This window comes from Argopecten irradians, chromosome 15 (genome assembly GCF_041381155.1).
Source record: "Argopecten irradians isolate NY chromosome 15, Ai_NY, whole genome shotgun sequence".
In the NCBI taxonomy this organism is placed as follows: Eukaryota; Metazoa; Mollusca; class Bivalvia; order Pectinida; family Pectinidae; genus Argopecten; species Argopecten irradians.
Window position 1 is genome coordinate 18,375,635 of NC_091148.1, and position 27,885 is coordinate 18,403,519.

At 35.3% G+C, this 27,885-nt stretch overlaps 1 protein-coding gene across 1 annotated transcript in view; it reads right to left on the reverse strand.

Moving 5' to 3' along the window:
* LOC138308650 (oxysterol-binding protein-related protein 2-like) overlaps window positions 1-27,885 on the reverse strand; it is a 69,419-nt gene that overhangs the window by 12,342 nt on the left and 29,192 nt on the right. The window contains 7 exon segments of the mRNA XM_069249689.1: window positions 1,285-1,311; window positions 1,579-1,702; window positions 1,973-2,055; window positions 2,058-2,117; window positions 11,857-12,088; window positions 12,491-12,588; window positions 13,130-13,264. Coding sequence (XP_069105790.1) covers window positions 1,285-1,311; window positions 1,579-1,702; window positions 1,973-2,055; window positions 2,058-2,117; window positions 11,857-12,088; window positions 12,491-12,588; window positions 13,130-13,264 — 759 coding nt within the window.

Consider the following 27,885-nt stretch of genomic DNA (forward strand, 5'->3'; position numbering starts at 1 on the left):
TTATATTTAATTTGTAAGAATCTAAATTTTCACAATCATTTTAATTTGATAACAATTAAAATTTGATACCAGGACATCCCTAATTTGATAAACCCTAATTGATACTTGAATAATTGATACAATTTCTAAATTGATACGGTCTGGTATTGAAATTTGATACAATTGTTAATTTGATACCTAATTAAAGTTACTAATTTGATACAATCCCTCCCTAAATGAGAAATTCCCAATTAATGAGGGATACAAAAGCCAATATCAAAATTGATACAATCATTGAAAATTTGACACAAATCCCTAATTTGCACTATACAATTTAAATTTGACAAATACAATCCCTAATTTGATACAATCCCATGATACAATTCTAATTTGATACAACAATCCCTAATTTGATACATTAATCCCTAATTTGATACAATCCCTAATTTATACAACAATCCACTAATTTTTACTTAGATACAATCACAATAATTTGACAGTTAACACTAAATCCCTAATTTGATATCTGACTTCCAATTAATTGAAAATATTACAATACAATAATTTGGATAATTTGATACAATCCCTAATTTGATTCATATAAATCCCTAATTTAATTTTACATTTAGACTTTAATACATATGGCACAGAAATTGGGGATGGGGACTAATTGATACAATACCTAAATACAATCAATGACAACAATAATGATTTTTGAATCAGAAATCATTTACAGGATACAAATCACTAATTTGATATCAACCACGACAGGTTCAAACAATTGATTTCCCTAATTTACAATCCATAATTTGACAGGGTGAAACAATAATAGAATTTTTGATACATAGCAGGATAGAAATCATCCCTAATTTTACATACAATACTACTAATACTTTAGATACAAGCACAGAAATCACCAAAGATTTTGACAACAATCCCTAATTGAGGACAATCCCTAAATCACCAAGACACAGGTTGATACAAAATAGACTAATTTGATACAAACAATTTTCATTTTGATACAATCCCTAATTGATATTGTTTGACAACAATGATAGACCTTTGTTTTGATTGTTGACAACAATTTTTAGATATGCTTTTTACTGGACAGAAATCACCAAGTTTGACGACATGTGAATGACAACAATAATAATTTGATACAATAGCAAGGACAGAAATCACCAATGAGACAATGACAACAATAATAATACTTTTGATACATGCAGGACAGAAATCACCTGGACGACAGTGTCGACAACAATAAATTAAATAACTCATTGGATCCCTGGGACATGGAGACTTGACATCCGAACTACCACTAGCACCGTTAGACTATAAAATTATAATGAAATACAGATAACCACTGCATCAAAATAAACCATCATGTATAATGATAACTATATAAGAAAGGAATTATGTGCTTTTGACAATTCATTAGGCATTTGACATTGGAAATATTGGATACGAGAATGTAAGAATTAGTTTTAATTGCTTTACAAGAAATACTGTGAAATTCTTTTCACTTTAAAGATGCATTGCTGCAGCAGGTATTAGAAGAAAAAAGTCAATGTCATTGGTTTCCATAGCAACCTAACTCACTTTGGCAGAATGACTTGGTGACGCTGTTGACGCCGAATGTTTCATGAAGTCATCATAAACAGCTGCATCCAGCATGAAGAGATCGTACACCCAGCTCCCGTACACAGCTTTTCTCTTCACTTTACTAAAATCATCAAACATTTTCATTGTGACCCATGATAACACCATCTATATCTTGATTAGAACCATGAGTTAAATCTTTAAATTTATTTAATGTTGATTGTACAAGTTATACAACTTATGCATTGTCAATCACTTTTAGCGGCCCTGATGCAAGTCACAAGCGGTCTACAGATGGAGGAACTTGGCCAAGAAAAAACTTGTGTGATTGGGCAGGTGACCCCCCGACCTTTTCATGTCTGATCTGGTAAGATAATTATAAAAATAAACTTACTTTTTATCATATATATATCCTTCTACTTTATGCAGATCTTTCCCAAACCAGCCAGCTTGCTTGAAGTTTAGTACACTCTTCCCCATCCCGTTTTGTGACATAAAATTTCCATCACACCATACTGAAACAGAAATTCAAATCTTAACTAAAATTAACGCAATATCATACTACATATTTGAAAATGAAATGATTCATTTAAGGAATAGATGTTTATTTTGTTGAGGTTATGAGGGTATAATGATAATGGAGCCCATGTAAATTTTATGTAACCCGCTTTGCCGGGGTTACATAATTTACACATACTCCATTATCATTATATCCTCATAACCTCAACAAAATAAACATCTATTCCTTATATTTACAGTTTTTCAAGTAAATGAATATTATTAATTCCCACGGCATTTGCATATTTTTTATTAAAACACACATCTTTTTTTTTTCTCTCCCGTCATCGTCAACGAATTTGATTGAACAGCTGATTGGAATCGAGTCATTCATATGTTCCCGCCAAAGTGGGGTCATTATCCCACGTTGCTACGCCATCAACTATTCACGTAACAATAGAATTGCCGCGCGTGTTGTGCTAACATTATACACTGATAATGATAATACTAGAAAAGCATGGTTATTGAGTCCATGTCAGTGCAAACTGTAAATATTTGAATGTGAATGTGACTAACCTACAAGAATAATATCATTGATATGTTGTTGAAAACAGTTTGCAGATATTGACACGATGTTCAAAATCTTCAGAGTTTGAAGGAGTCAAAGTCAAATCACCAAGTGGCTGACAGGTTGACAACAATAATAGACTTTAGGATATCTTTAGCAGGACAGAAAATCACCAAGGCGACAGGTTGACAACAATAATAGACTTTAGATACGATAGCAGGACTAGAAATTCACCAAGGCGACAGGTTTGACAACAATTAATAGACTTTAGATACATATCAGGACATGCAAATCACCAATGCGACAGGTGTGACAACAATTATAGTATTATACATAGCTGGACGAAATCACCAAGACGACAGTGTTGTCAACAATATTAGACTGTAGATTCAGCTGGACAGAAGATCACCAAGACGACAGGTTGACAAACAATAATAGACTTTAGATACATAGCAGGACAGAATTCACCAAGGCGACAGGTTGACACAATTAATGACTTAGATACATAGCAGGACAGAATCACCAAGGCGACAGGTGACAACCAATAATAGGACTTAGTGACATAGCGGACAGATCCTAAGGCGACATAGTACAACAATAATAGACTTAGATACTTAGCAGGACACTTTAAATCACCAATGTTGACAGGTTGACAACAATAATAGACTTTAGATACATAGCAGGACAGAAATCACCAAGACGACAGGTTGACAAACAATAATAGACTTTAGATACATAGCAGGACAGAAAATCACCAAGGAGCGACAGGTTGACAACACAATAATAGACTTTAGATACATAGCAGGACAGAAATCACCAAGGCGACAGGTTGACAACAATAATAGACTTTAGATACATAGCAGTACAGAAAATCATCCAAGGACGGGACAGGTTTGACAACAAATAATAGACTTTAGATACATAGCAGGACAGAAATCACCAAGACGACAAGGTTGACAACAATAATAGACTTTAGATACATAGCAGGACAAAAAATCACCAAGACGACAGGTTGACAACAATAATAGACTTTAGATACATAGCAGGACAGAAATCACCAAGACGACAGGTTGACAACAATAATAGACTTTAGATACATAGCAGGACAGAAATCACCAAGGCGACAGGTTGACAACAATAATAGACTTTAGATACATAGAAGGACAGAAATCACCAAGGCGACAGGTTGACAACAATAATAGACTTTAGATACATAGCAGGACAAAAATCACCAAGACGACAGGTTGACAACAATAATAGACTTTAGATACATAGCAGGACAGAAATCACCAAGGCGACAGGTTGACAACAATAATAGACTTTAGATACATAGCAGGACAGAAATCACCAAGGACGACAGGTTGACAACAATAATAGACTTTAGATACATAGCAGGACAAAAATCACCAAGACGACAGGTTGACAACAATAATAGACTTTAGATACATAGCAGGACAGAAATCACCAAGGCGACAGGTTGACAACAATAATAGACTTTAGATACATAGCAGGACAGAAATCACCAAGGCGACAGGTTGACAACAATAATAGACTTTAGATACATAGCAGGACAGAAATCACCAAGACGACAGGTTGACAACAATAATAGACTTTAGATACATAGCAGGACAGAAATCACCAAGACGACAGGTTGACAACAATAATAGACTTTAGATACATAGCAGGACAGAAATCACCAAGACGACAGGTTGACAACAATAATAGACTTTAGATACATAGCAGGACAGAAATCACCAAGGCGACAGGTTGACAACAATAATAGACTTTAGATACATAGCAGGACAAGAAATCACCAAGGCGACAGGTTGACAACAATAATAGACTTTAGATACATAGCAGGACAGAAATCACCAAGACGACAGGTTGACAACAATAATAGACTTTAGATACATAGCAGGACAGAAATCACCAAGACGACAGGTTGACAACAATAATAGACTTTAGATACATAGCAGGACAGAAATCACCAAGGCGACAGGTTGACAACAATAATAGACTTTAGATACATAGCAGGACAGAAATCACCAAGGACACAGTGACAGGTTGACAACAATAATAGACTTTAGATACATAGCAGGACAGAAATCACCAAGGCGACAGGTTGACAACAATAATAGACTTTAGATACATAGCAGGACAGAAATCACCAAGGCGACAGGTTGACAACAATAATAGACTTTAGATACATAGAAGGACAGAAATCACCAAGGCGACAGGTTGACAACAATAATAGTCTTTAGATACATAGCAGGACAAAAATCACCAAGGCGACAGGTTGACAACAATAATAGACTTTAGATACATAGCAGGACAGAAATCACCAAGGCGACAGGTTGACAACAATAATAGACTTTAGATACATAGCAGGACAGAAATCACCAAGGCGACAGGTTGACAACAATAATAGTCTTTAGATACATAGCAGGACAGAAATCACCAAGACGACAGGTTGACAACAATAATAGACTTTAGATACATAGAAGGACAGAAATCACCAAGGCGACAGGTTGACAACAATAATAGACTTTAGATACATAGCAGGACAGAAATCACCAAGGCGACAGGTTGACAACAATAATAGACTTTAGATACATAGCAGGACAGAAATCACCAAGGCGACAGGTTGACAACAATAATAGACTTTAGATACATAGCAGGACAGAAATCACCAAGGCGACAGGTTGACAACAATAATAGACTTTAGATACATAGCAGGACAGAAATCACCAAGACGACAGGTTGACAACAATAATAGACTTTAGATACATAGCAGGACAAAAATCACCAAGACGACAGGTTGACAACAATAATAGACTTTAGATACATAGCAGGACAGAAATCACCAAGGCGACAGGTTGACAACAATAATAGACTTTAGATACATAGCAGGACAAAAATCACCAAGACGACAGGTTGACAACAATAATAGACTTTAGATACATAGCAGGACAGAAATCACCAAGACGACAGGTTGACAACAATAATAGACTTTAGATACATAGCAGGACAGAAATCACCAAGACGACAGGTTGACAACAATAATAGACTTTAGATACATAGCAGGACAGAAATCACCAAGGAGACAGGTTGACAACAATAATAGACTTTAGATACATAGCAGGACAGAAATCACCAAGACGACAGGTTGACAACAATAATAGACTTTAGATACATAGCAGGACAGAAATCACCAAGACGACAGGTTGACAACAATAATAGACTTTAGATACATAGCAGGACAGAAATCACCAAGGACGACAGGTTGACAACAATAATAGACTTTAGATACATAGCAGGACAGAAATCACCAAGACGACAGGTTGACAACAATAATAGACTTTAGATACATAGCAGGACAGAAATCACCAAGACGACAGGTTGACAACAATAATAGACTTTAGATACATAGCAGGACAAAAATCACCAAGACGACAGGTTGACAACAATAATAGACTTTAGATACATAGCAGGACAAAAATCACCAAGACGACAGGTTGACAACAATAATAGACTTTAGATACATAGCAGGACAGAAATCACCAAGGAGACAGGTTGACAACAATAATAGACTTTAGATACATAGCAGGACAGAAATCACCAAGACGACAGGTTGACAACAATAATAGACTTTAGATACATAGCAGGACAGAAATCACCAAGACGACAGGTTGACAACAATAATAGACTTTAGATACATAGCAGGACAGAAATCACCAAGCGACAGGTTGACAACAATAATAGACTTTAGATACAAGGACAAAAATCACCAAGACACAGGTTGACAACAATAATAGACTTTAGATACATAGCAGGACAGAAATCACCAAGACGACAGGTTGACAACAATAATAGACTTTAGATACATAGCAGGACAGAAATCACCAAGACGACAGGTTGACAACAATAATAGACTTTAGATACATAGCAGGACAGAAATCACCAAGACGACAGGTTGACAACAATAATAGACTTTAGATACATAGCAGGACAGAAATCACCAGACGACAGGTTGACAACAATAATAGACTTTAGATACATAGCAGGACAGAAATCACCAAGGAGACAGGTTGACAACAATAATAGACTTTAGATACATAGCAGGACAGAAATCACCAAGACAGACAGGTTGACAACAATAATAGACTTTAGATACATAGCAGGACAAAAATCACCAAGACGACAGGTTGACAACAATAATAGACTTTAGATACATAGCAGGACAGAAATCACCAAGACGACAGGTTGACAACAATAATAGACTTTAGATACATAGCAGGACAAAAATCACCAAGACGACAGGTTGACAACAATAATAGACTTTAGATACATAGCAGGACAGAAATCACCAAGACGACAGGTTGACAACAATAATAGACTTTAGATACATAGCAGGACAGAAATCACCAAGGAGACAGGTTGACAACAATAATAGACTTTAGATACATAGCAGGACAGAAATCACCAAGGAGACAGGTTGACAACAATAATAGACTTTAGATACATAGCAGGACAGAAATCACCAAGGCGACAGGTTGACAACAATAATAGACTTTAGATACATAGCAGGACAGAAATCACCAAGGAGACAGGTTGACAACAATAATAGACTTTAGATACATAGCAGGACAGAAATCACCAAGACAACAGGTTGACAACAATAATAGACTTTAGATACATAGCAGGACAGAAATCACCAAGACGACAGGTTGACAACAATAATAGACTTTAGATACATAGCAGGACAGAAATCACCAAGACGACAGGTTGACAACAATAATAGACTTTAGATACATAGCAGGACAGAAATCACCAAGGCGACAGGTTGACAACAATAATAGACTTTAGATACATAGCAGGACAGAAATCACCAAGACGACAGGTTGACAACAATAATAGACTTTAGATACATAGCAGGACAGAAATCACCAAGGCGACAGGTTGACAACAATAATAGACTTTAGATACATAGCAGGACAAAATCACAGACAAGCGACAGGTTGACAACAATAATAGACTTTAGATACATAGCAGGACAGAAATCACCAAGACGACAGGTTGACAACAATAATAGACTTTAGATACATAGCAGGACAGAAATCACCAAGGCGACAGGTTGACAACAATAATAGACTTTAGATACATAGCAGGACAAAAATCACCAAGGCGACAGGTTGACAACAATAATAGACTTTAGATACATAGCAGGACAGAAATCACCAAGACGACAGGTTGACAACAATAATAGACTTTAGATACATAGCAGGACAGAAATCACCAAGACGACAGGTTGACAACAATAATAGACTTTAGATACATAGCAGGACAGAAATCACCAAGACGACAGGTTGACAACAATAATAGACTTTAGATACATAGCAGGACAGAAATCACCAAGACGACAGGTTGACAACAATAATAGACTTTAGATACATAGCAGGACAGAAATCACCAAGACGACAGGTTGACAACAATAATAGACTTTAGATACATAGCAGGACAGAAATCACCAAGACGACAGGTTGACAACAATAATAGACTTTAGATACATAGCAGGACAGAAATCACCAAGGAGACAGGTTGACAACAATAATAGACTTTAGATACATAGCAGGACAGAAATCACCAAGACGACAGGTTGACAACAATAATAGACTTTAGATACATAGCAGGACAGAAATCACCAAGGCGACAGGTTGACAACAATAATAGACTTTAGATACATAGCAGGACAGAAATCACCAAGACGACAGGTTGACAACAATAATAGACTTTAGATACATAGCAGGACAGAAATCACCAAGACGACAGGTTGACAACAATAATAGACTTTAGATACATAGCAGGACAGAAATCACCAAGGCGACAGGTTGACAACAATAATAGACTTTAGATACATAGCAGGACAGAAATCACCAAGACGACAGGTTGACAACAATAATAGACTTTAGATACATAGCAGGACAGAAATCACCAAGACGACAGGTTGACAACAATAATAGACTTTAGATACATAGCAGGACAGAAATCACCAAGACGACAGGTTGACAACAATAATAGACTTTAGATACATAGCAGGACAGAAATCACCAAGACGACAGGTTGACAACAATAATAGACTTTAGATACATAGCAGGACAGAAATCACCAAGACGACAGGTTGACAACAATAATAGACTTGAGATACATAGCAGGACAGAAATCACCAAGACGACAGGTTGACAACAATAATAGACTTTAGATACATAGCAGGACAGAAATCACCAAGACGACAGGTTGACAACAATAATAGACTTTAGATACATAGCAGGACAGAAATCACCAAGACGACAGGTTGACAACAATAATAGACTTTAGATACATAGCAGGACAGAAATCACCAAGACGACAGGTTGACAACAATAATAGACTTTAGATACATAGCAGGACAGAAATCACCAAGACGACAGGTTGACAACAATAATAGACTTTAGATACATAGCAGGACAGAAATCACCAAGACAACAGGTTGACAACAATAATAGACTTTAGATACATAGCAGGACAGAAATCACCAGACAGGTTGACAACAATAATAGACTTTAGATACATAGCAGGACAGAAATCACCAAGGCGACAGGTTGACAACAATAATAGACTTTAGATACATAGCAGGACAGAAATCACCAAGACGACAGGTTGACAACAATAATAGACTTTAGATACATAGCAGGACAGAAATCACCAAGACAACAGGTTGACAACAATAATAGACTTTAGATACATAGCAGGACAGAAATCACCAAGGACAGGTTGACAACAATAATAGACTTTAGATACATAGCAGGACAGAAATCACCAAGACAACAGGTTGACAACAATAATAGACTTTAGATACATAGCAGGACAGAAATCACCAAGACGACAGGTTGACAACAATAATAGACTTTAGATACATAGCAGGACAGAAATCACCAAGGAGACAGGTTGACAACAATAATAGACTTTAGATACATAGCAGGACAGAAATCACCAAGACAACAGGTTGACAACAATAATAGACTTTAGATACATAGCAGGACAGAAATCACCAAGGCGACAGGTTGACAACAATAATAGACTTTAGATACATAGCAGGACAGAAATCACCACGACGACAGGTTGACAACAATAATAGACTTAGATACATAGCAGGACAGACATCACCAAGGCGACAGATCGACAACAATAACAGACTTTAGATACATAGTGTTCATGTTTCTGTGACCACAGTGGTCCTCTAGGCCAATACATATGTCTACATCTGGTTATCATACCACGTATCACTTAAGAAATCCATAATAGATTTCTCCCTCCAATAACATAATGATCCAGTACATTAAGAAATAGAATTACATCACCAAGTCTAATTTATAGTTTGTAGAAGCCTTTGAATGTTACGTTGTTAATCCTCTTTTCCTATAGTCAATACAGTGACGACCCCAATACTGGGAGCATGATACCATTAACAGTTAATTAGTTTCCCAGAATTAGCGGAAATAAAAATGCATGTGCAGGCAGAAGGAATGACTACTATCTGTGAGGAGCATTTGAAATGTTACAACATGCAAGTTCTGTACTGTAGTTTTACAGACTGCGTATTGCATCAATAACGTCTCGTGTACAATTAAAGCATGAGGTAAATAGTTTACAATTCTTTAAAGAGAAAAGGTATGATGGAATTGCATGGGGGGTGGTTGGCTTTTGAGATGTGATAGTTTGTTTTGTTTGTTTGATTAATTAATAGCCATCCCATGGCCTCCCATGTATGCTGTGTATTAAAAAAGCATGTATGGAATATGCGGTGCATTGATTGGGAGACTGCAGTATATTTGTGCTGTGTCTTCTTGTATAGTGGAGCTCTTGCCCTTTTATAGTGCTATATCACTGAAACATGCTGCCTAAGTCACCAAGCTACACCCCGCCATCTGGTCAAATTACACTGCTAACGGGCAAACCAGTCGTCCCACTCCCTGTATGCTTAACGCTAAGCAGTAGCAGAAACTACCACTTTTATAGACAAAGGTGTCTCGGCCAGGGGACAGAACCAAAAGCCTACCTCACAGTGGCAAGGCCAAAAAAGAGGCCGATTCAAGGGAGAAAAGCTAAGATCCTAAATTTTAATTCTAACGCTGTACCTGCAGGGCCAACATGGTTAAAAGTTACTTTCTCACTGAACCATATCTCAAGGTTTTTATTCAGTTTTTCCTTCTTCCCATATTACAGAGTAATCTGCCCTTGCCAGGAGGTGTTGATTGTGACGTCATGTGTATATGAGCATAACACCTTCAATTTAAGTTAATACAACGTAAGATATAATGATATTTTGCGAAAAAAAATAATGATGTCATACAATCAATACCTAACTGCAAAGGCAGATAACTCTAATACATGAAGACAGAATAGAACAAGTAGAGACAAGCAAAGAAACCAGTTTTCTTAATCCCGATGTGTGACGAACGTGTTAAATAATCAGATATAGACTATCACCCGCCTCCCAACTGCCCCGGGGGAGGGGTAGTGGTGGTATTCATCATAAACCAACAGTGACAGTTCCCTGCCCCTCCCCAAGAAATGGTTGTGGCAGACAGGTTTTACAGGTATATCTTTATAACTGTGTCAGCTCCCTGCAATCCTCTGGGGGTGGTCATCATAGACAGGTGTTATAGGTATATCCTTACGATGTCAGCTTCCTCCCCCATTCTCCGGGTGTGGTCATCATAGACAGGTGTTATAGGTATATCCTTACGATGTCAGCTTCCTCCCCCATTCCCCGGGTGTGGTCATCATAGACAGGTGTTATAGGTATATCCTTACGATGTCAGCTTCCTCCCCCATCCCCCGGGGTTGGTCATCATAGACAGGTGTTATAGGTATATCCTTACGATGTCAGCTTCCTCCCCCATTCCCCGGGGGGTGTGGTCATCACAGACAGGTGTTATAGGTATATCTTCTACTACGATGTCAGCTTCCTCCCCCATCCCTCGGGGTTGGTCACCATAGACAGGTGTTATAGGTATATCCTTACGATGTCAGCTTCCTCCCCCATCCCTCGGGGTTGGTCACCATAGACAGGTGTTATAGGTATATCCTTACGATGTCAGCTTCCTCCCCCATCCCCCGGGGTTGGTCACCATAGACAGGTGTTATAGGTATATCCTTACCATGTCAGCTACCTCCCCCATTCCCCAGGGGTGGTCCGTTAGACAAGTGTTATGGGTATATCCTTACCGTGTCAATTCCAGTGTAATTGTGCCCTTTGGGTTGATTTCCACTGACTTGCCCCAGAACTTCAACTTCGGGTGGATTGACCCATGAATCTTGAACTGTTTAGAATCAACGAGGAAAGCACTAACGGGCGGATGGTGGCTCACCTGCTCACCAACCAATCGGAATCCAAGGTCAGCTCTAAAAATAGAACATTCAATTTTAAACAATGTAATGTATTCAAAAACCTCTCAGAAATCAAGATCAGCAGCAAAGATATGGACCATTTAAACATAAAACTATCTTCCTATGGCATCTATGGTCTGCAAAATGTTCCTTGAAGTCTTGAATTTTAAATCAAGAATGTAATCATTATAATTCAATTAATTTCCACAAGTTTTGAAAAAGTATTTTAACTACTTTATTGATCTATCCTCCTGTTCCGATATTTAAAAAATAAATTTTTCTTAGTAATCTTGAAGTAGTTAAAAAAGAATATGCCTCAATTTCATAGCTATTAGCTACCTCTTTGGCTCCATCAAATTAATATTTAATGCTGATAATTAGATATCAGAGCTAAATTATGATCTCCACGATAATTACCTGTTTAATTCAAACGTCTCTCCTAATAGTGGATTGAAGGGCTTCCCGATTCTGTCCCAGTTTGAGGAAATTGCAGATACTGCAAAAGCTGACACGTACTGCAAAACAGGAAGATTTAGTGCTAATACACATCAGAGTTTTTGTAAAAATAGTGATTAAGATTCTTTTTTTTTTTTTAATTTGATTTAAATCGATTCTTTTTTTTTAAATTTAAATTTGAAAAGCCCACAAGCAGCGTGAAATTAATTTACAGTATCAATTTGCCAATTTAAATCATGATTTTCTCAACTTCTGAAAATTCTGATAATCTTTTTACCATATCACAAAATTGATTTATTTTATGAAAGAGATTGAGAGCATAATTTTCCATTTGTCAAATTGAGCTTTTTTTAATCATAAAAACTGAATTATTTAAAGCATAAAGGAGTTATCTCCCCTTGCTATAAACCTCTTTGAAAAGCATTAATTTAGCTATCTGCCCTTGCTATAGGCCCCCTTTGTATAGCAACAGTTATATCCCATCGTTAAAAGCCCTTTTTGCAAAGCAGCAGTTATCTCCTCTTTCTATAAGCCCTCTTATAAAGCAATAGTTATCTTCCCTTGCTATAAGCCCCCTTTGTAAAGTAACCAGGTACTTACAGCAAACCTTTCAGCAGGATCCGAAGCCTGACTAGCCTTCTCCAATAGTGAAGTATATTCCATGTACTCGGATATCCTTTGTATAAAGCTCAGTGGCTCATTGAACACAACAGGCATCGTTATTTTGGACAGTTCCTGAAAGTACACAAACAAAAAATGTCGGTTACTTTTAGTAACAAAATTTTGAATAAATAATATGAAACTTTTTATTTCAATTGTTTTAGAATTACTTATCAGGTGCCATCGGGGCTGAACACATTGCCACTTCTCCTAAGAGAAATGTTGTAGTATTTTCCTTATTTCATGTAAATAGAAATAAGTCATTTAAATGGACATATTTCAATGAAATAAAAAAGTACTATTTTCCCAATTCAAAAGCTATAGACTTCTGAAGTTGTTGAGCATTAAAATCACTTAATGAATATATAGGTTCATAAAATACCTTGCAGTTAATCTGAGCCCTAATGAAGAATAATTAAGTGCTGACCTTCAATCCCAATGAACTATCAGCAAAATCTAATTCAGTAAATGGGCCAACATGTAATGATGTAACCAGTCTGCGACTTTAAACACTAGTCTGATGCCCACGACTAGTAATTCTACGGCCATACTAGTGCTTATTGTAATTATGAACTAGTCCGTTTGGACTTGTGGCTTAATTCCTGCCCAATTAAAATCATTATAAAATAGTTTATCTGCAGTGGTCAATTGCATTTTCAACACATTTTGAGTGCATTCTGTATGCGATTATTTCAATCCGGATGAATCATTTTGTTAGAATTTGCGTTCGCGAATGCACCCAGACTGTACTTTGGGTCAAAAATCTTAAACTGATGATGACCAAAGTGCTGGGGCATAAGGCTGTATATTTATTTTGGACTAGTGTTTAAATAGCCGGCTGGGTAAAGTTTTGGGGTTCATCAGTCCAAAGGACTAGCAGTGAAAAAAGTTAACGTCAAAGACTGTGTAACGCTATATAACCATGCACAGATTATTAAATAGGTAATGGAGCACAAGGTGAATGTCACTGACTTAAATGTAATGCACTGTACATAGTCTTAGGGTGATGCAAGTAATGGTCTTTGCAAGTCTTTCAAGTAATAAGTGATTTATTACACCTGAGCGAAGCCAGTCAAGGAGGTTCCAGGTGACAAGAAATCATGCAATAACTGATATACAACCCTTGAACAAAAAGACAGGTTGATTGAAAAATTCTCACCTCTTCATCCCTATACCTGTGACTCTCCCATTGTTCTCTGTTTTATTTACCTATACATTATGCTTGTGAGTACTTTTTGGTACTAAGGGTTCTTGGCTCAATTATATGCATCAGTTTGTCATTACCCATCGAGACCACAAGGATTTTTGCCATGTATAGCGATAAAAACTTTGACTTTGGGAAATACTACATCAAAATATTTTTAGGGATCCCACCGGATAAGTAAAGTAGGACACAATTAGCTTATTGTCAAGCTCTGCTGCATGTTCAATGACTGGAAGTATAATATGTACTGTAAGTTGTGCAAAGAATATCTCCTATGTTTATTGTCCAAACAAGATATTATTGAGACTAACAGAGACAGATTCAAGAGAAAAAAATCCGTTTTATGCATCATGGCAAAAAAATTCCTTAAAGGGAAAACATCAGAAGTTTCACAAGGCCTTTGTATTGGCATTGCAACTATAATGTGATTCTGTAACAGCTACGTAAACTAGCTACTTATCAGAATATCGTATTACACTTCAGAGACAGGGACTTCTTCTAATGTTGAGTACAGATTTCCTTTTTATTCGTGACTTCTTTCGTTGTGAGCATTTTTTTTTTGGTTGTGCCCTACGAACACGACTCTGACACAAGTTTTTAGGTGGCTGCTATTAAAGTGTCTACCGTGGAGACCAATCAATTCCGCGACATCGACAAACCCCGACTGGAGGCTCCATCTGGTGATCAAGGCTGACATTTCTACCCCCTCATTATGATGTCGCCCTCGACGACAATTCTGTCTCGTTAAACTAAACCAACTGGTGACACCCTGTAATGTACGAATCGTCATCAGTAATAACACGACCAAATTACATTTCTGTCATCAAGTTTTTTTTTAGTTCTGTCAGAGTTAAAGTTGTATTGTAAAATATCTGTTGCTTTTTAGACAAACCAAACACAAGAGTTTGTCTGTGAAAATTCTGTAAGTTCTGGGACCAATGCTTGTAATTATTAACATTGAGGTGACTGCCAACAGGTCATCAACGAAAAATTGCAAAAAAAATCTATATATTACATCAAACACACTTGAAATATTCTATGTAAATAGTGTTATAATTTGAAAGTTCAATTCAGAAATTTATAAAAACCTTGTTTCTAAGACAACTTTGATGCAATGAAATGTAATTTGCACATCTTGTGCCTTAACAGCTGCCGAATTCCACGAGTTCCGACGCATGATTCTTTGTGGAGAGAAATTCAACAATAGCAATAGTAAAAGAACAACACACGAGATCTCATTAAAGTTGACTTAACCAAACGATTTCCATGTGTCGTTAACATAGGGCTCGTTAATTTACAGCCATGTTTAAGTGATAAACACTTCTAAATTACCCAGTATTGTCGATAGTCTTCCCCAGCAGCTGTTTGAGGCGCTTTAGACTGCCCATGTTTTACTGTTAAACCACACTGCCTTTTTGTCTGTTCTCCGTTACATAATAGAGTAGTGTTTCTAAATATATCCAAGTACTACAAGAAATCACTTTAACTCCACAATGTATAGCTAGATATAGACTTACTGTTCATTTTGTTAAAAGTAATCCTGTATTTGGATATTACAGAGTTATCTGCCCTTATGGGTATTAATTATGACGTTACATGTTTGTGAGCGTAATATCATACTTTTAATGGAAAACAATGTTTAACTCACAAAATAATGACACCACAATGGATATCTACCTGCAAGGGAGGCTACTCTGAAATATGCCCTTTTGAGTTTAATTTTTTGACCCAATTCATAATACATGTATCAATATTGTCTAACCATGGTTAAAAAGATTTCTATCAAAGGATGTGTTACTTTAAAGATACACACACCTTAAAATATAACATAACATTTTATGACTTATTTAAACAATTACAAAATATAACCCTGTTACAGATGTATACCTTATTCAAATTGTTAAGGTTGATATTTATTCAAATGATCAACGTTATTCTGAACATTTTTATATAATAACATTCGAAGGTGTATATGCATCAATTTTATGTCTTTGCATATTACTGAGTTATCTCCCTTGGGTGAGTTATCAATTTAATGTCATTGATTTGCGAGTGAAATTCACGTTGTTTTCTCTGAAAAATATGATGTTACGCTTGCGAACACAAAAACATCCCGATCAATACCCAGAGCAAGGGCAGATAACCCTTTTGCATAGATGGAATAGCTCTGCATTTTACATTCTGTAAACATTATTCTAAAATTTTTGTTTCCTCCAAAATATTACTGACATATGCAGATCAATTATCATGAGTATATTCTTCTATAGTTATGCAAATTACTGAAGACTTTTTTCAAAGCAGGTATTGAATTCAAATAAAAGGACATTTTGTGAAGCAGTTAATTATTATAAGGAAGTAATCACTTCTTAGAAAACTTGTTTTAATTGAAATTAAGACATTTTTATGCAATATAACATTGTGAATTAATACTTTTGTTTGTTTGCTTTAAGTTTAATGATTCATCAACAGCCAGGGTAATTAATTTAGGGTCAAACTTTAAAAAATGTGAATACTGCATAATGCAGCAGGTAATTAACAAAATGTGTTTACTGAATATAAACTTCATTGAAAAAAAAAAACAACAGAAGAATTATTCCACATTATTGTCCCAGTCTATATACAGTTTACATATTTGTATACAAAACACATAGATCAAAGTAAACACATTCATTATATATACCACGAAAACCAAATTCATTTCATTTCAACACAATCTGATGTTGCCTGAATAAAAAAAAAATTGGGCCCAGAAACCTTTTGTGTACAAGATAAATATTTAGCTTTGTGTTCACAATAGGAAATTATCTGTAATATAAACCCCCTACAGATAACATCACTGTGTGTAAGAACAAATATCAACTTTAAAGTACTAAACAATGACGCAGAGAAGCAGTACGATACGACCGGTCAATATCTCGAGGCTTGGCCGATCTGTTAAGGTCAATCGTGATCAGGCCACAAACCCTTATATAAATAGCTTGCTGGTAACATGTTAACCAGTTATTACACACCCATTGTAAAATACATAATTCAACTGATTCACTTGTTCATCCCTGAAGATCCATAATGAACTGTTCTAGCCTTTGAATTGAATGAGTCCAAATGTGTCTCCAGGGGTGAACGATAATATATATAACAGATCAGACTACTAAAATAAATCATGAAAGCAAATTGATTCTGACAGATATATCATGAAAGCAAATTGATTCTGACAGATATATGTGCAATTAATTAAAAGTGTTAGGGCCCGGGACAGAAATGTGATTTTAGAGTGACATGAAAAAGTACTGGTTGTGGCGGAAATTGAAAACATTTGAGGGGGAAATATTGATCCTCAAGGCATTATGTGTTTTCAAGTAAACATTGTATACTGATGACACTTATATATCATATGATGGTAATTTTAAGTTTTTTTGACTTTGCCATGTATACAGTGTAAATAACTGAATCACATAGTATTTTCATAATGATTATTTATATAGTTATAACCCCAATGTGTGGCTCACGCATGTATCAGTTGTTTATTTTTTTGAGTGAATGGCAATTTGTCTATTAAAGCATATATTTCATCTATAATTGGAGACAATATCTTTCATACCGGTAGTGTTCAATTATAAATTTCAGTAACATCTCTATTTAAATAATTACAAAACAATACACTGACAATTAAACCTAAAATCAATACATATTAATTTAAGACTCAAGCTTTGTCTCGGCCCTTTTTAGCACAGAAAATGATCAATATTTAATGTACGAGCCAGTACAGCAGGTAGCACGCGTTGAATTACAAGGTAGGAAACAGTCAGAACCAAGACGTAAACAGCATCCCCCCACCCCTCTCCTTCAGTGAATGTATAATTCTTCAGGTGTGCATGCTGTTATGGACAGCATGATCACAGTAAAATAGAAGTTTTAATTCTCTGAGAGTTCGTTCAACTCAATTTTAGCGACTATGATAAAAGCTGATGAAGGAGCCTTATGATAAGGCACTGATAAACAAATCAATAGGAATTCTCTTCTCCAGTTATCAATATGGCTACCGAGCTATTATAATCACAAATGGTAGTGTCAACCATGGATGTTCAGCTGTAATTGAAACAATCACCTCGGAAAATAATTTTTTATTGAAAATATTTTAATAATCGTAAAATATTTTGATTCAATGAATACTTTATTTTGCGAGCTGAAACCATTTTGAAAATTGCAAAACAATATTTTTGACAGATCCTGTACACAGTTTTTCATTTTAAATTCAGCAGCTTACCCCGATCTCTACATGTATAATATTTTCTTTAGGTAATTCTATATTAATTTATTCACCCGTGCAGCACAATAAGACACTTCTAAATCAAAGACAATAGCATGAGTGGAAACTTCTAACATATTTAGAGGTTTTTGGGGAACAGTTGTAAACATTCCTCCATAACGATCTGTTTCTAATCCCTATTTTGATGGTAACAAAGCTTTACACAATCCAAATATAGCTCAAGTCATTACATTCTCTGTAGGAATGCCTAACCCCAATGCTTTATGGTTGGCCATTCAGTTAGCCTGACCAGATAGAATCGGTATAAAGTTGACGTATCGGAGATCTAAATACAACGATACAACACCAATAACGATACTGACTTTTCCAATCACGGTCCATCCCTGATTTCTACAAGACTTCTCGTTATAGACATGAAGGATCAATCAGTTCCTAGACACTTCACTCTAACCAAGGGTGCTTAATTCAGTATCACTTTCTCTAAAAAACATGACTTTTTTTATTTATTCTCAATGTTACCTCTTATTGTATCCCCAAAGATTTTGTAACAAGATTTACAGAAATCTTAATCTAAACAACACCTGCCTAAGTTGACCACCTCTGCTAACAACTACCGTTTAACGTTTAACTCATTCAGCCCTGAATTTCCAAAATGGACTGATCTAGTCCTTAATTCGGAAGAGTCTAAATGTATATTCAGGGGTGAATGAGTTACTCAATGACTTTTTGGGTTCCAAATGGCTAATATTTCAACCTAATTTGACCTGTGCTAATGACCACTTTGCTATTAAACCATTTTTCTTTTAGCCTTTGGATCTTTTATAAACAGGTTTGACCATAAAGTTAGAACCCTACTGAATTATTTTAAATATCATTGAGAAAATGACTTAAGCAAGACGAGAACGACGTCAAAACAATATCTAGAGTTGTTTGTGATCCAAAATCAATTTGATTCATACTGACATTGATGAATAATAATGAAAAAAAAGTTTTGAGTACAAATGTAAATTTGGATCAATTAAAATATTTAGATATTTATTGCGATATGACATGAAGTGCATTTTGACAAATGCGACAGATGGTGATACACATAAAGGACTTCATTGATCTAGGAACGTTGTCTGTAAAGACTGCTGCAGCAGCAGAAAAAAAATATGAAGAAAATTCTAGGTCAATAGGATAGGACTTAGTTACAATTTAGAAAGGTACTGTGTATATGTAGAGATGTGAAAAGGAATTTTATGTTCACTATGACTGTTTCTGAACAAATAAATTCTGATCACAATTATACACCCTTCAAACTCTGTACTGAACTGGCCCTGCTTTAGGTTTAGAAGAGATCAAATGTGTCTGTAGGGGTGGGGTTTGTTAATTAAATTGCTGCACCTTCCTGGCATAGACAATACCTGTTAGTGTTTAATTGTCTGAGTGCTGATGAGAAAGGGACCAAAATGGCGTAGAATTGTAGGTGGTGCTCTGTAAGGATAAGACTCACCTGTAGACCCCGGGGTCATTTCACCATAATGGTATTTTGACCCCGGGGTCAATATACCATGATTCAAAATACCATGCTACACCGGTAACTTAATGTACAGATCATCAACATTACCAGTAGAATTTAGTTTTACATTTAATGCTACACTTATAGTCACAGTAATTCTAATGGCAACAAACGGTAGAATGTCAAGAAACGAACCTTTTTACCGCTATCGTCCCAAGAGTTTTTATGCAACATTGATAGAAATGTTATACAAGACACCTTAACCACTAAGTGTGTCTTTGGGGATAATATGTTGTCATACACCTTAACCACTAAGTGTGCCTTTGGGGATAATATGTTGTCAGACACCTTAACCACTAAGTGTGTCTTTGGGGATAATATGTTGTCAGACACCTTAACCACTAAGTGTGCCTTTGGGGATAATATGTTGTCAGACACCTTAACCACTAAGTGTGCCTTTGGGGATAGAATGTTGTCAGACACCTTAACCACTAAGTGTGCCTTTGGGGATAGAATGTTGTCAGACACCCTAACCACTAAGTGTGTTTTTGGAGATAGAATGTTGTCAGACACCCTAACCACTAAGTGTATTTTTGGAGAAAGAAAGTTGTCCGACACCTCAACCACTTAGTGTGCCTTTGGGGATAATATGTTGTTAGACGCCTTAACCACTGAGCTAAATTGTCACCATACTGTTGGAGCGTTACCTTAAAACTACCATGGTGATCATGGTAATGGTTCAGGGGTTTTTTTTCAGCATTATTTTGGGCCGATTTTTGGCCCTATTCCTAACTTTTCCCCCCAAATCAAGCCTTAAATTTCCCAAAATCAAAGTTTCTTGGAAATTATTCAAAAATATTGGATGAACTTAGTTGGTTAAGACTTATTTAAATATTTATGAATTCGCTTCAGAAAAGCACATAAACTATACTGGAAATAAAAAATCTTTTTTGCTATGCTCTATTTCATATTTTATAATTTTTCCCAAATCTTTGTTTTGTTGCACATTTCTCTGAATTCAAAGCCACGTGCCCCACTCCCAAAGCAGTGAGAAAAAGCTTTGTGGTTTGAAAGAATCACCAGCCAGTTCCATTATAAGCCTAAACATGAACTGTAAACTTTGTTATAATTCTCCACTATCCCAGCTGTCTCCCTGTAACCATGAGTTAAAATGTCAGTAATCTGGCCGTATTTTATCACTTACCACATTGTACAGTCTACAGCCTCTATCAACGTATTCCCATATTAAAGTCCCTCATCGATTGCAGCTTTCACCAGCACCGTATTTAGTAGTAAAATTATACACAGTTTAAGACCTTAAAAGTCTTTAGGAAGCTCAACATCATCAGTTTAAAACATCAAACAAATAATAAGATTTGTGACAATCTCCGTAGCGAAACTTTACTCCAATTTAATCTCAGCACATCTCAGGATTTGTTTTTTCCGTATGAAGCCAAAAAATCAGAATTTATATTACTTCTGTGAATTCTAATAACCCGTAAAACATTTAAATGGTGACATGTGTAATCTGTGAGATAGAAATAATTCACGCTTTGTTGAATATTGGAGCCAATTTCATTTCAATTTAATTGATTTTAATGTTCTAATCCTTTCTCTAAACTCAATTTATATTTCTTTGGAGATTCAGTTTTAAAATAATTACCAAAATACAGCAGATACTTTCTTTAAAGCTTTAAATGAAAAAATTGTAAAATTAATTAATTTTCATAAATTCTTCAAATGTCACCTTTCCACAAAATGACATACCGTAATTGCTGTAATTAGCGCCTCTCAACGTTAACTCTTCTGAAGAATTTGAAGTTATATACCCTCTCCCTTTCATACCATAATCGGCATAATTAGAATGTGAAGATTATAATATCAGAATTACATTCCAACTTGCATGAATTTTGTGCTATGGCATTCCTTAATAAGCCCCCTCCCAATCCCCTTCCCACCCTTTGTTACACAATTTTTAATTGGTCTGGAGGCTTAAATTATGACAGTAATTATTGCTGTGTCCTCATTAACTTTAATATTCATTTTATGATTAAATTTCAAGATAAACAATGATTTAATAAACTCTTGTAATTATTTTGATTTCTTCGGCCAAATATGCAGGTCCCCACTTTAGAAAAGTTACACTATATTACAAACACAACCAGATTATAATTTAAAGAATATTAGCATAATGCAGAGTCAATGTATGACAAAGTTTCCATATATATTTTCTACTCCGATATCATAAAACCATAATATAGGGCTATCTCAATCAAGTGTACTGTCAAAGTAGCTATTATAACGGTATGGCCACAAAATTTGGTGACCCTTAATACAATCCCTATGTAGCAACTATTGTGTTTTTCTAATATCTAAATTTTTATCAATAAGTGGTTCCAATTTTGATACTTATATGGTCACAAATCTTTTCAAAATTGCTGTATTCTGCATATATTAGAATCTCTCTATACCAATTTTCAATAAAATTATGGACCATTATTAAAAACAGCCTCTATTGCAATAATATTTCACCAAAATTGGGCCCTTGCAAATCTTAAATGTTGTAATCTTTCAAAAAAAAAAAAAAAAAAAAAAAAATGAAAAAAATGGTGGCATTAGCAAACCAGTCATTGCACTCACACATTGACGCTCAAAATGTTTTAGGAGTTCAAAACACTTCGGAATTGCAACTTTGCCTATACAGGGATTGCATGGGCTAATGGTAGATTTAAATTCAGACATCTTTTTTTAAATCACTAAGCTACAGTGGTCCCTTTTACCAAATTCAAGGCAATGGAAACCGTGGATACACATGTGTCATAGCATGATATATATGAACAATTTTTTTTAATAAAAATTTAAAGAATAAGAATGCCACCTTGTACAAAACACAATTTGCATGCCAACAACATATATCATTACATTTCCAGAAAAATTTATCTTGAGAATACATCTATCAAAAAGAACAAACAAAATCCCATATATGGATAGAAACCAGAATTTATGACATTTTTATCTTGTTCAAAACTGAAAATGAAATATCTATTTTGAACTGTTTTCCACCCAAGCAATCAACTGGCTTGTCTCTGCTTATCGTAACAATTCCAACAGAACATTCTGAGAATGGATTTCTGCCCATTTATCATTGTCTTGCCGGTGCTGTGCAACACCCACTTATTTCATTTGGAGCCTATAAAGCGCGGGACCGAACCACAGGCAGCGGAGTTCCGTCGGAGTTTCGTCGTAGCCTCACTGCCTTGACTATCCATTTCAGATTCATCATCCGTTGTTACGATTCCAGGGAAGATGAAAGAGATCGCCTGGTATCACTATATACTTAATCTTCTGGTTTTTTGCTACAATTTTTCGGGCTTTCGTATTGATTTTTTCAAACCCACAATAAGAGAAATGGGCACATGCATGCTAACCATCAAAGAGCTTTGTACAAGAGTACAAAGTCTACATGGTAAACCATATGTATTTGTATGTTTAACAAAGACTACATGGTAAACCATATGTATTTGTATGTTTAACAAAGACTACATGGTAAACCATATGTATTTGTATGTTTAACAAAGACTACATGGTAAACCATATGTATTTGTATGTTTAACAAAGACTACATGGTAAACCGTATGTATTTGTATGTTTAACAAAGACTACATGGTAAACCATATGTATTTGTATGTTTAACAAAGACTACATGGTAAACCATATGTATTTGTATGTTTAACAAAGACTACATGGTAAACCATATGTATTTGTATGTTTAACAAAGACTACATGGTAAACCATATGTATTTGTATGTTTAACAAAGACTACATGGTAAACCTATGTATTGTAAACCAGTACATGGTAAACCATATGTATTTGTATGTTTAACAAAGACTACATGGTAAACCATATGTATTTGTATGTTTAACAAAGACTACATGGTAAACCATATGTATTTGTATGTTTAACAAAGACTACATGGTAAACCATATGTATTTGTATGTTTAACAAAGACTACATGGTAAACCATATGTATTTGTTTGTTTAAACAAAGACTACATGGCAAACTGTATGTTTTTGTATCTTTAGCAAAGACATGTTTAACATTTGTATGGTTATATCACAATTTGTTGTATAGGCCCCAGCATGTGGCAAAACAGGATAATAACATAAACAAGAGCCCTTCAGGCCTTATAGCCATCTGATACCAAATAAGTAAGAAAATATTTGAATATATATTTCAAGATGGAGGCCATCTTGGATTCCTGTGATGATTGACCCAAAAAATAACAATTACGGCGGATGGTAGAAGGCGGCGGACAAAGCAAATTGATTCTCAAAATCAAGGAAATGAATGTTAAACAATTTTATACAAAGAAGCATTCAAAACTATGATGGTGATGTTAAACAATTTTACTTCAAAAGGAATTTATTTTCATGCTAACTACGTAACTCCCAAAACGATTGTCTGCAGAATAGCAAATTTAAACATTACAATAGGCAGATGTTTGCCATCTCTTTTTCCTCAAATCAAAAATCTTTACAGAAAATGCAAATTTCTTTTCATCTTTAAGAATTGAAAATGTTTGCCTCACTTGATAAAATCCTTAAAATCGTGATTTTTAAAAAATATCACTTGATATTGCAGTAAACCAACTTCCTTTTGTGACTTCTAAATTTCGGGATTTTCGTTTTGAAGCAATTTGGTGGAGATTTAGTTTCACAGATTTAAAATTAAATGGAAATATATATATAAATCTAAATGTGCAAGAATTTTGGAAGATACCAAATCGTGGAAATAAACTTTCATACTTAACCTTGATCGCTAAATTATACCTCATGCAAAAATAAGTTGGTTTATAGTAAATACTTGCGATTGAACAGTCATTAAAGATGCTCCACCACCGATAGAGCGTAAACGACACTCATCATTTGAACATAAATTGGTGTTTAATCGTGTATATGTATGTCTAACCAACACAAAAATCATTTAAAATAATTGATTTTGCTTCCGGTGCATGCACAATCAGTACTTCATTCCATATAGAACATAGTGCCACGGAATATTTGCGGGATACAATTAATTATTTGTAATATTTTTATATTGAAGAAAAATTAGAAGCTCAAACATTTCAATTGTGGTAATGGCTTAAAGTAAGTAACTTTTGTAACTGAAGAAAAATACTAATTTGTCTGCTCCTGTTTTTGATAGAGAAAAATACCATTTGTCAGCGGTGGAGCATCTTTAAACAATACAACTTAAAAACTCACCTTGTGATGTGAACAGTGAAAGTAGAAGTCTACAGAAAGAGGTACAGATCTTTACACAACTCTAGCGAGTATTGATCTAATGCAAAATGCCAGGAGAATGTCATAATTATAACAGTAGTGTTTCCTTTCATCAACAATATCTATCTAAGTACCAGTATTTAAAGCTATAAACTTGCTTGCTGATCAGTGAGGAAGCTCTCTGATGTAAAACTAAACCTCTACCAGCATGTCATTGCTGTTTTCATACACTTTACACAAACATATGTACAGTACATACGGGCCCTGTCATGTTAATGGCTTGGCCACAGAGAAAATTAATTAATAAGTTTTGCTTTATTTAGATTAACATGCTACAAATATTAAGAGCTATTGGGTGCAGACACTGCACTGGACAAAAACCTGGGTTTGGCACTGACAGCATGTGGTGGAACAGAATCATAATGTGATCACAAGAGGCCCAAGGGCCTTGTAGCCATCTGACAATACCAACTGTCTCAAGAGGGTGGCCATCTCAGATTTCTGATTGACCAAAAAAATAACGATGGACGTGACGGCACAAGCGATGGACAAAGCAAGATGGTTCTCAAAAGCAAGGAAATGACAAATAATCTATTCAAGAGTTTTCATGACTAGCTACCAGATTAAAAGCTATGGTAACAGAACTTATAACTTCCGTATATGACCCAATAAGTGCCCATGTCCCTGTAAGCGCCCCTCTCCTTTTTGAGACCTCATTTCTATTGCCTGGGCATAAGACCAAAACTATCAAAACGGTATAGATTTACAATAATTTCGTCTTATTAAGAGCCTTTCCATTTTTTCCATTTTTGTTTCGAAATGTCCGGGCCCTTATTGGATCAAATACGGTAAATAGTGACCTAATCAGAAACATCAATGAAATCAATTAAGCCTTACCAAAAGCTGATGATCAATTTTAGACCTAATTTTCTAATTTAGAAATTTCCATTTAAGTAGATAGTTATAATAGATTTATTGCAAATACTCAGATACACTTGTTTATTTTTGATGTTTTTATGCTTTAAACCATTAAAATTAAACTAATTTTTCATCTGTTCTACCTTATAGCTTTGCATCAAGTCATACTAAAGTGCATTATATTTCTTACTTCCTTGTTTCAAATATATGTCTTTTTCAATAACTAGAGAAAACAGAACATTCTGGAATTTTCCTATAAGACACATACCCGGTATTTTAATTATCAATGGATTATAGATCAATGTAAGACACAGGACCTAAAGTCAATCTTCATTTGACTCAACAAGCGCACAGGACCTAAAGTCAATCTTCATTTGACTCAACAAGCGCCCAGGGCGCTAAAAAATTGAAGCAAATACAGGGGTGTTAAATTGAAACAAATTTGGACTAGCCTTTTATAAAATTATTCTACAAACTAAGCTATAAATCAATTTGCAGAAGAAATCGGTAAGAAAACTATAAGGGCTGAAACGATTAGTGATTTTTGTATTCGATTATTCGGTCACATGTAATTGATTACCGTATTTGACCCAATAAGCGCCTAGGGCGCTTAAAAATTGATAAAAATGAAAAGGTGCTAATAAGTCGAAATTATTGCAAATCTATACTGTTTTATGTAATTTTGGTCCTTATTTATGCATGGGCAATTGAAATAGAGGCCTCAAAAAGGGGGAGGGGCGCTTATAGGGACAAGGGCACTTATTGGGTCGAATACGGTAATCACTTGAATTGAAGGCAACCATATTGTCTCACTTCTGACTACTGAAAACGTCCGCCATGTTATGGTATCAACTAATAATAACATCTACTGTGCGATATGACAGAGCTCAAGCCTTACAAAATATAAGCCTACCAACAAATAAGAACAGATTTATTTTATCCCAAATAAGCTCTGAATTCCGTTCCTGTATCATCTTCTGTAACATCGTTTAAATCCAGTATGCTAACCCGCTGTTTTGACGTGACTTTCACACGTAGGACTAATCAACTAAATCTGGATCGCCACGGAGCAACATGACTAAGTTTTCGTCAATGATTTTTTTTTTATTTCAGTGATGAAAAAAATAAAATAAATCAACAACTCTTATCTTCAATTAGAATATGAACAAAACCATTCTTTTAATATGATAAAGACATGCAATAGTAAAATTAAACTGTTCAAGATTACTGCTCCTTCCGCCCCTGAGCTTCCCGGCGGCAATAAGGCCTCTGACGTAACAACATGGAGCCGGTCGCTAGTAAAAATTGGCGAACAGCGTGTTGCAAGCTTTCTCATGACATCCACTTTCTCATTGATTAATGACTTTAAATTCCACAGATACGTAATTTAACAAGTATTTCTCAAATCATATATATGCTTTGTTGAGTTCAAAACGTGTACATAAAGAGATGAAACTAGTCGGAATGGCTTCCTCAGAAATCTGTGATCTGTCAACGTGTTTAGTCAGCTTACAATGCGCTA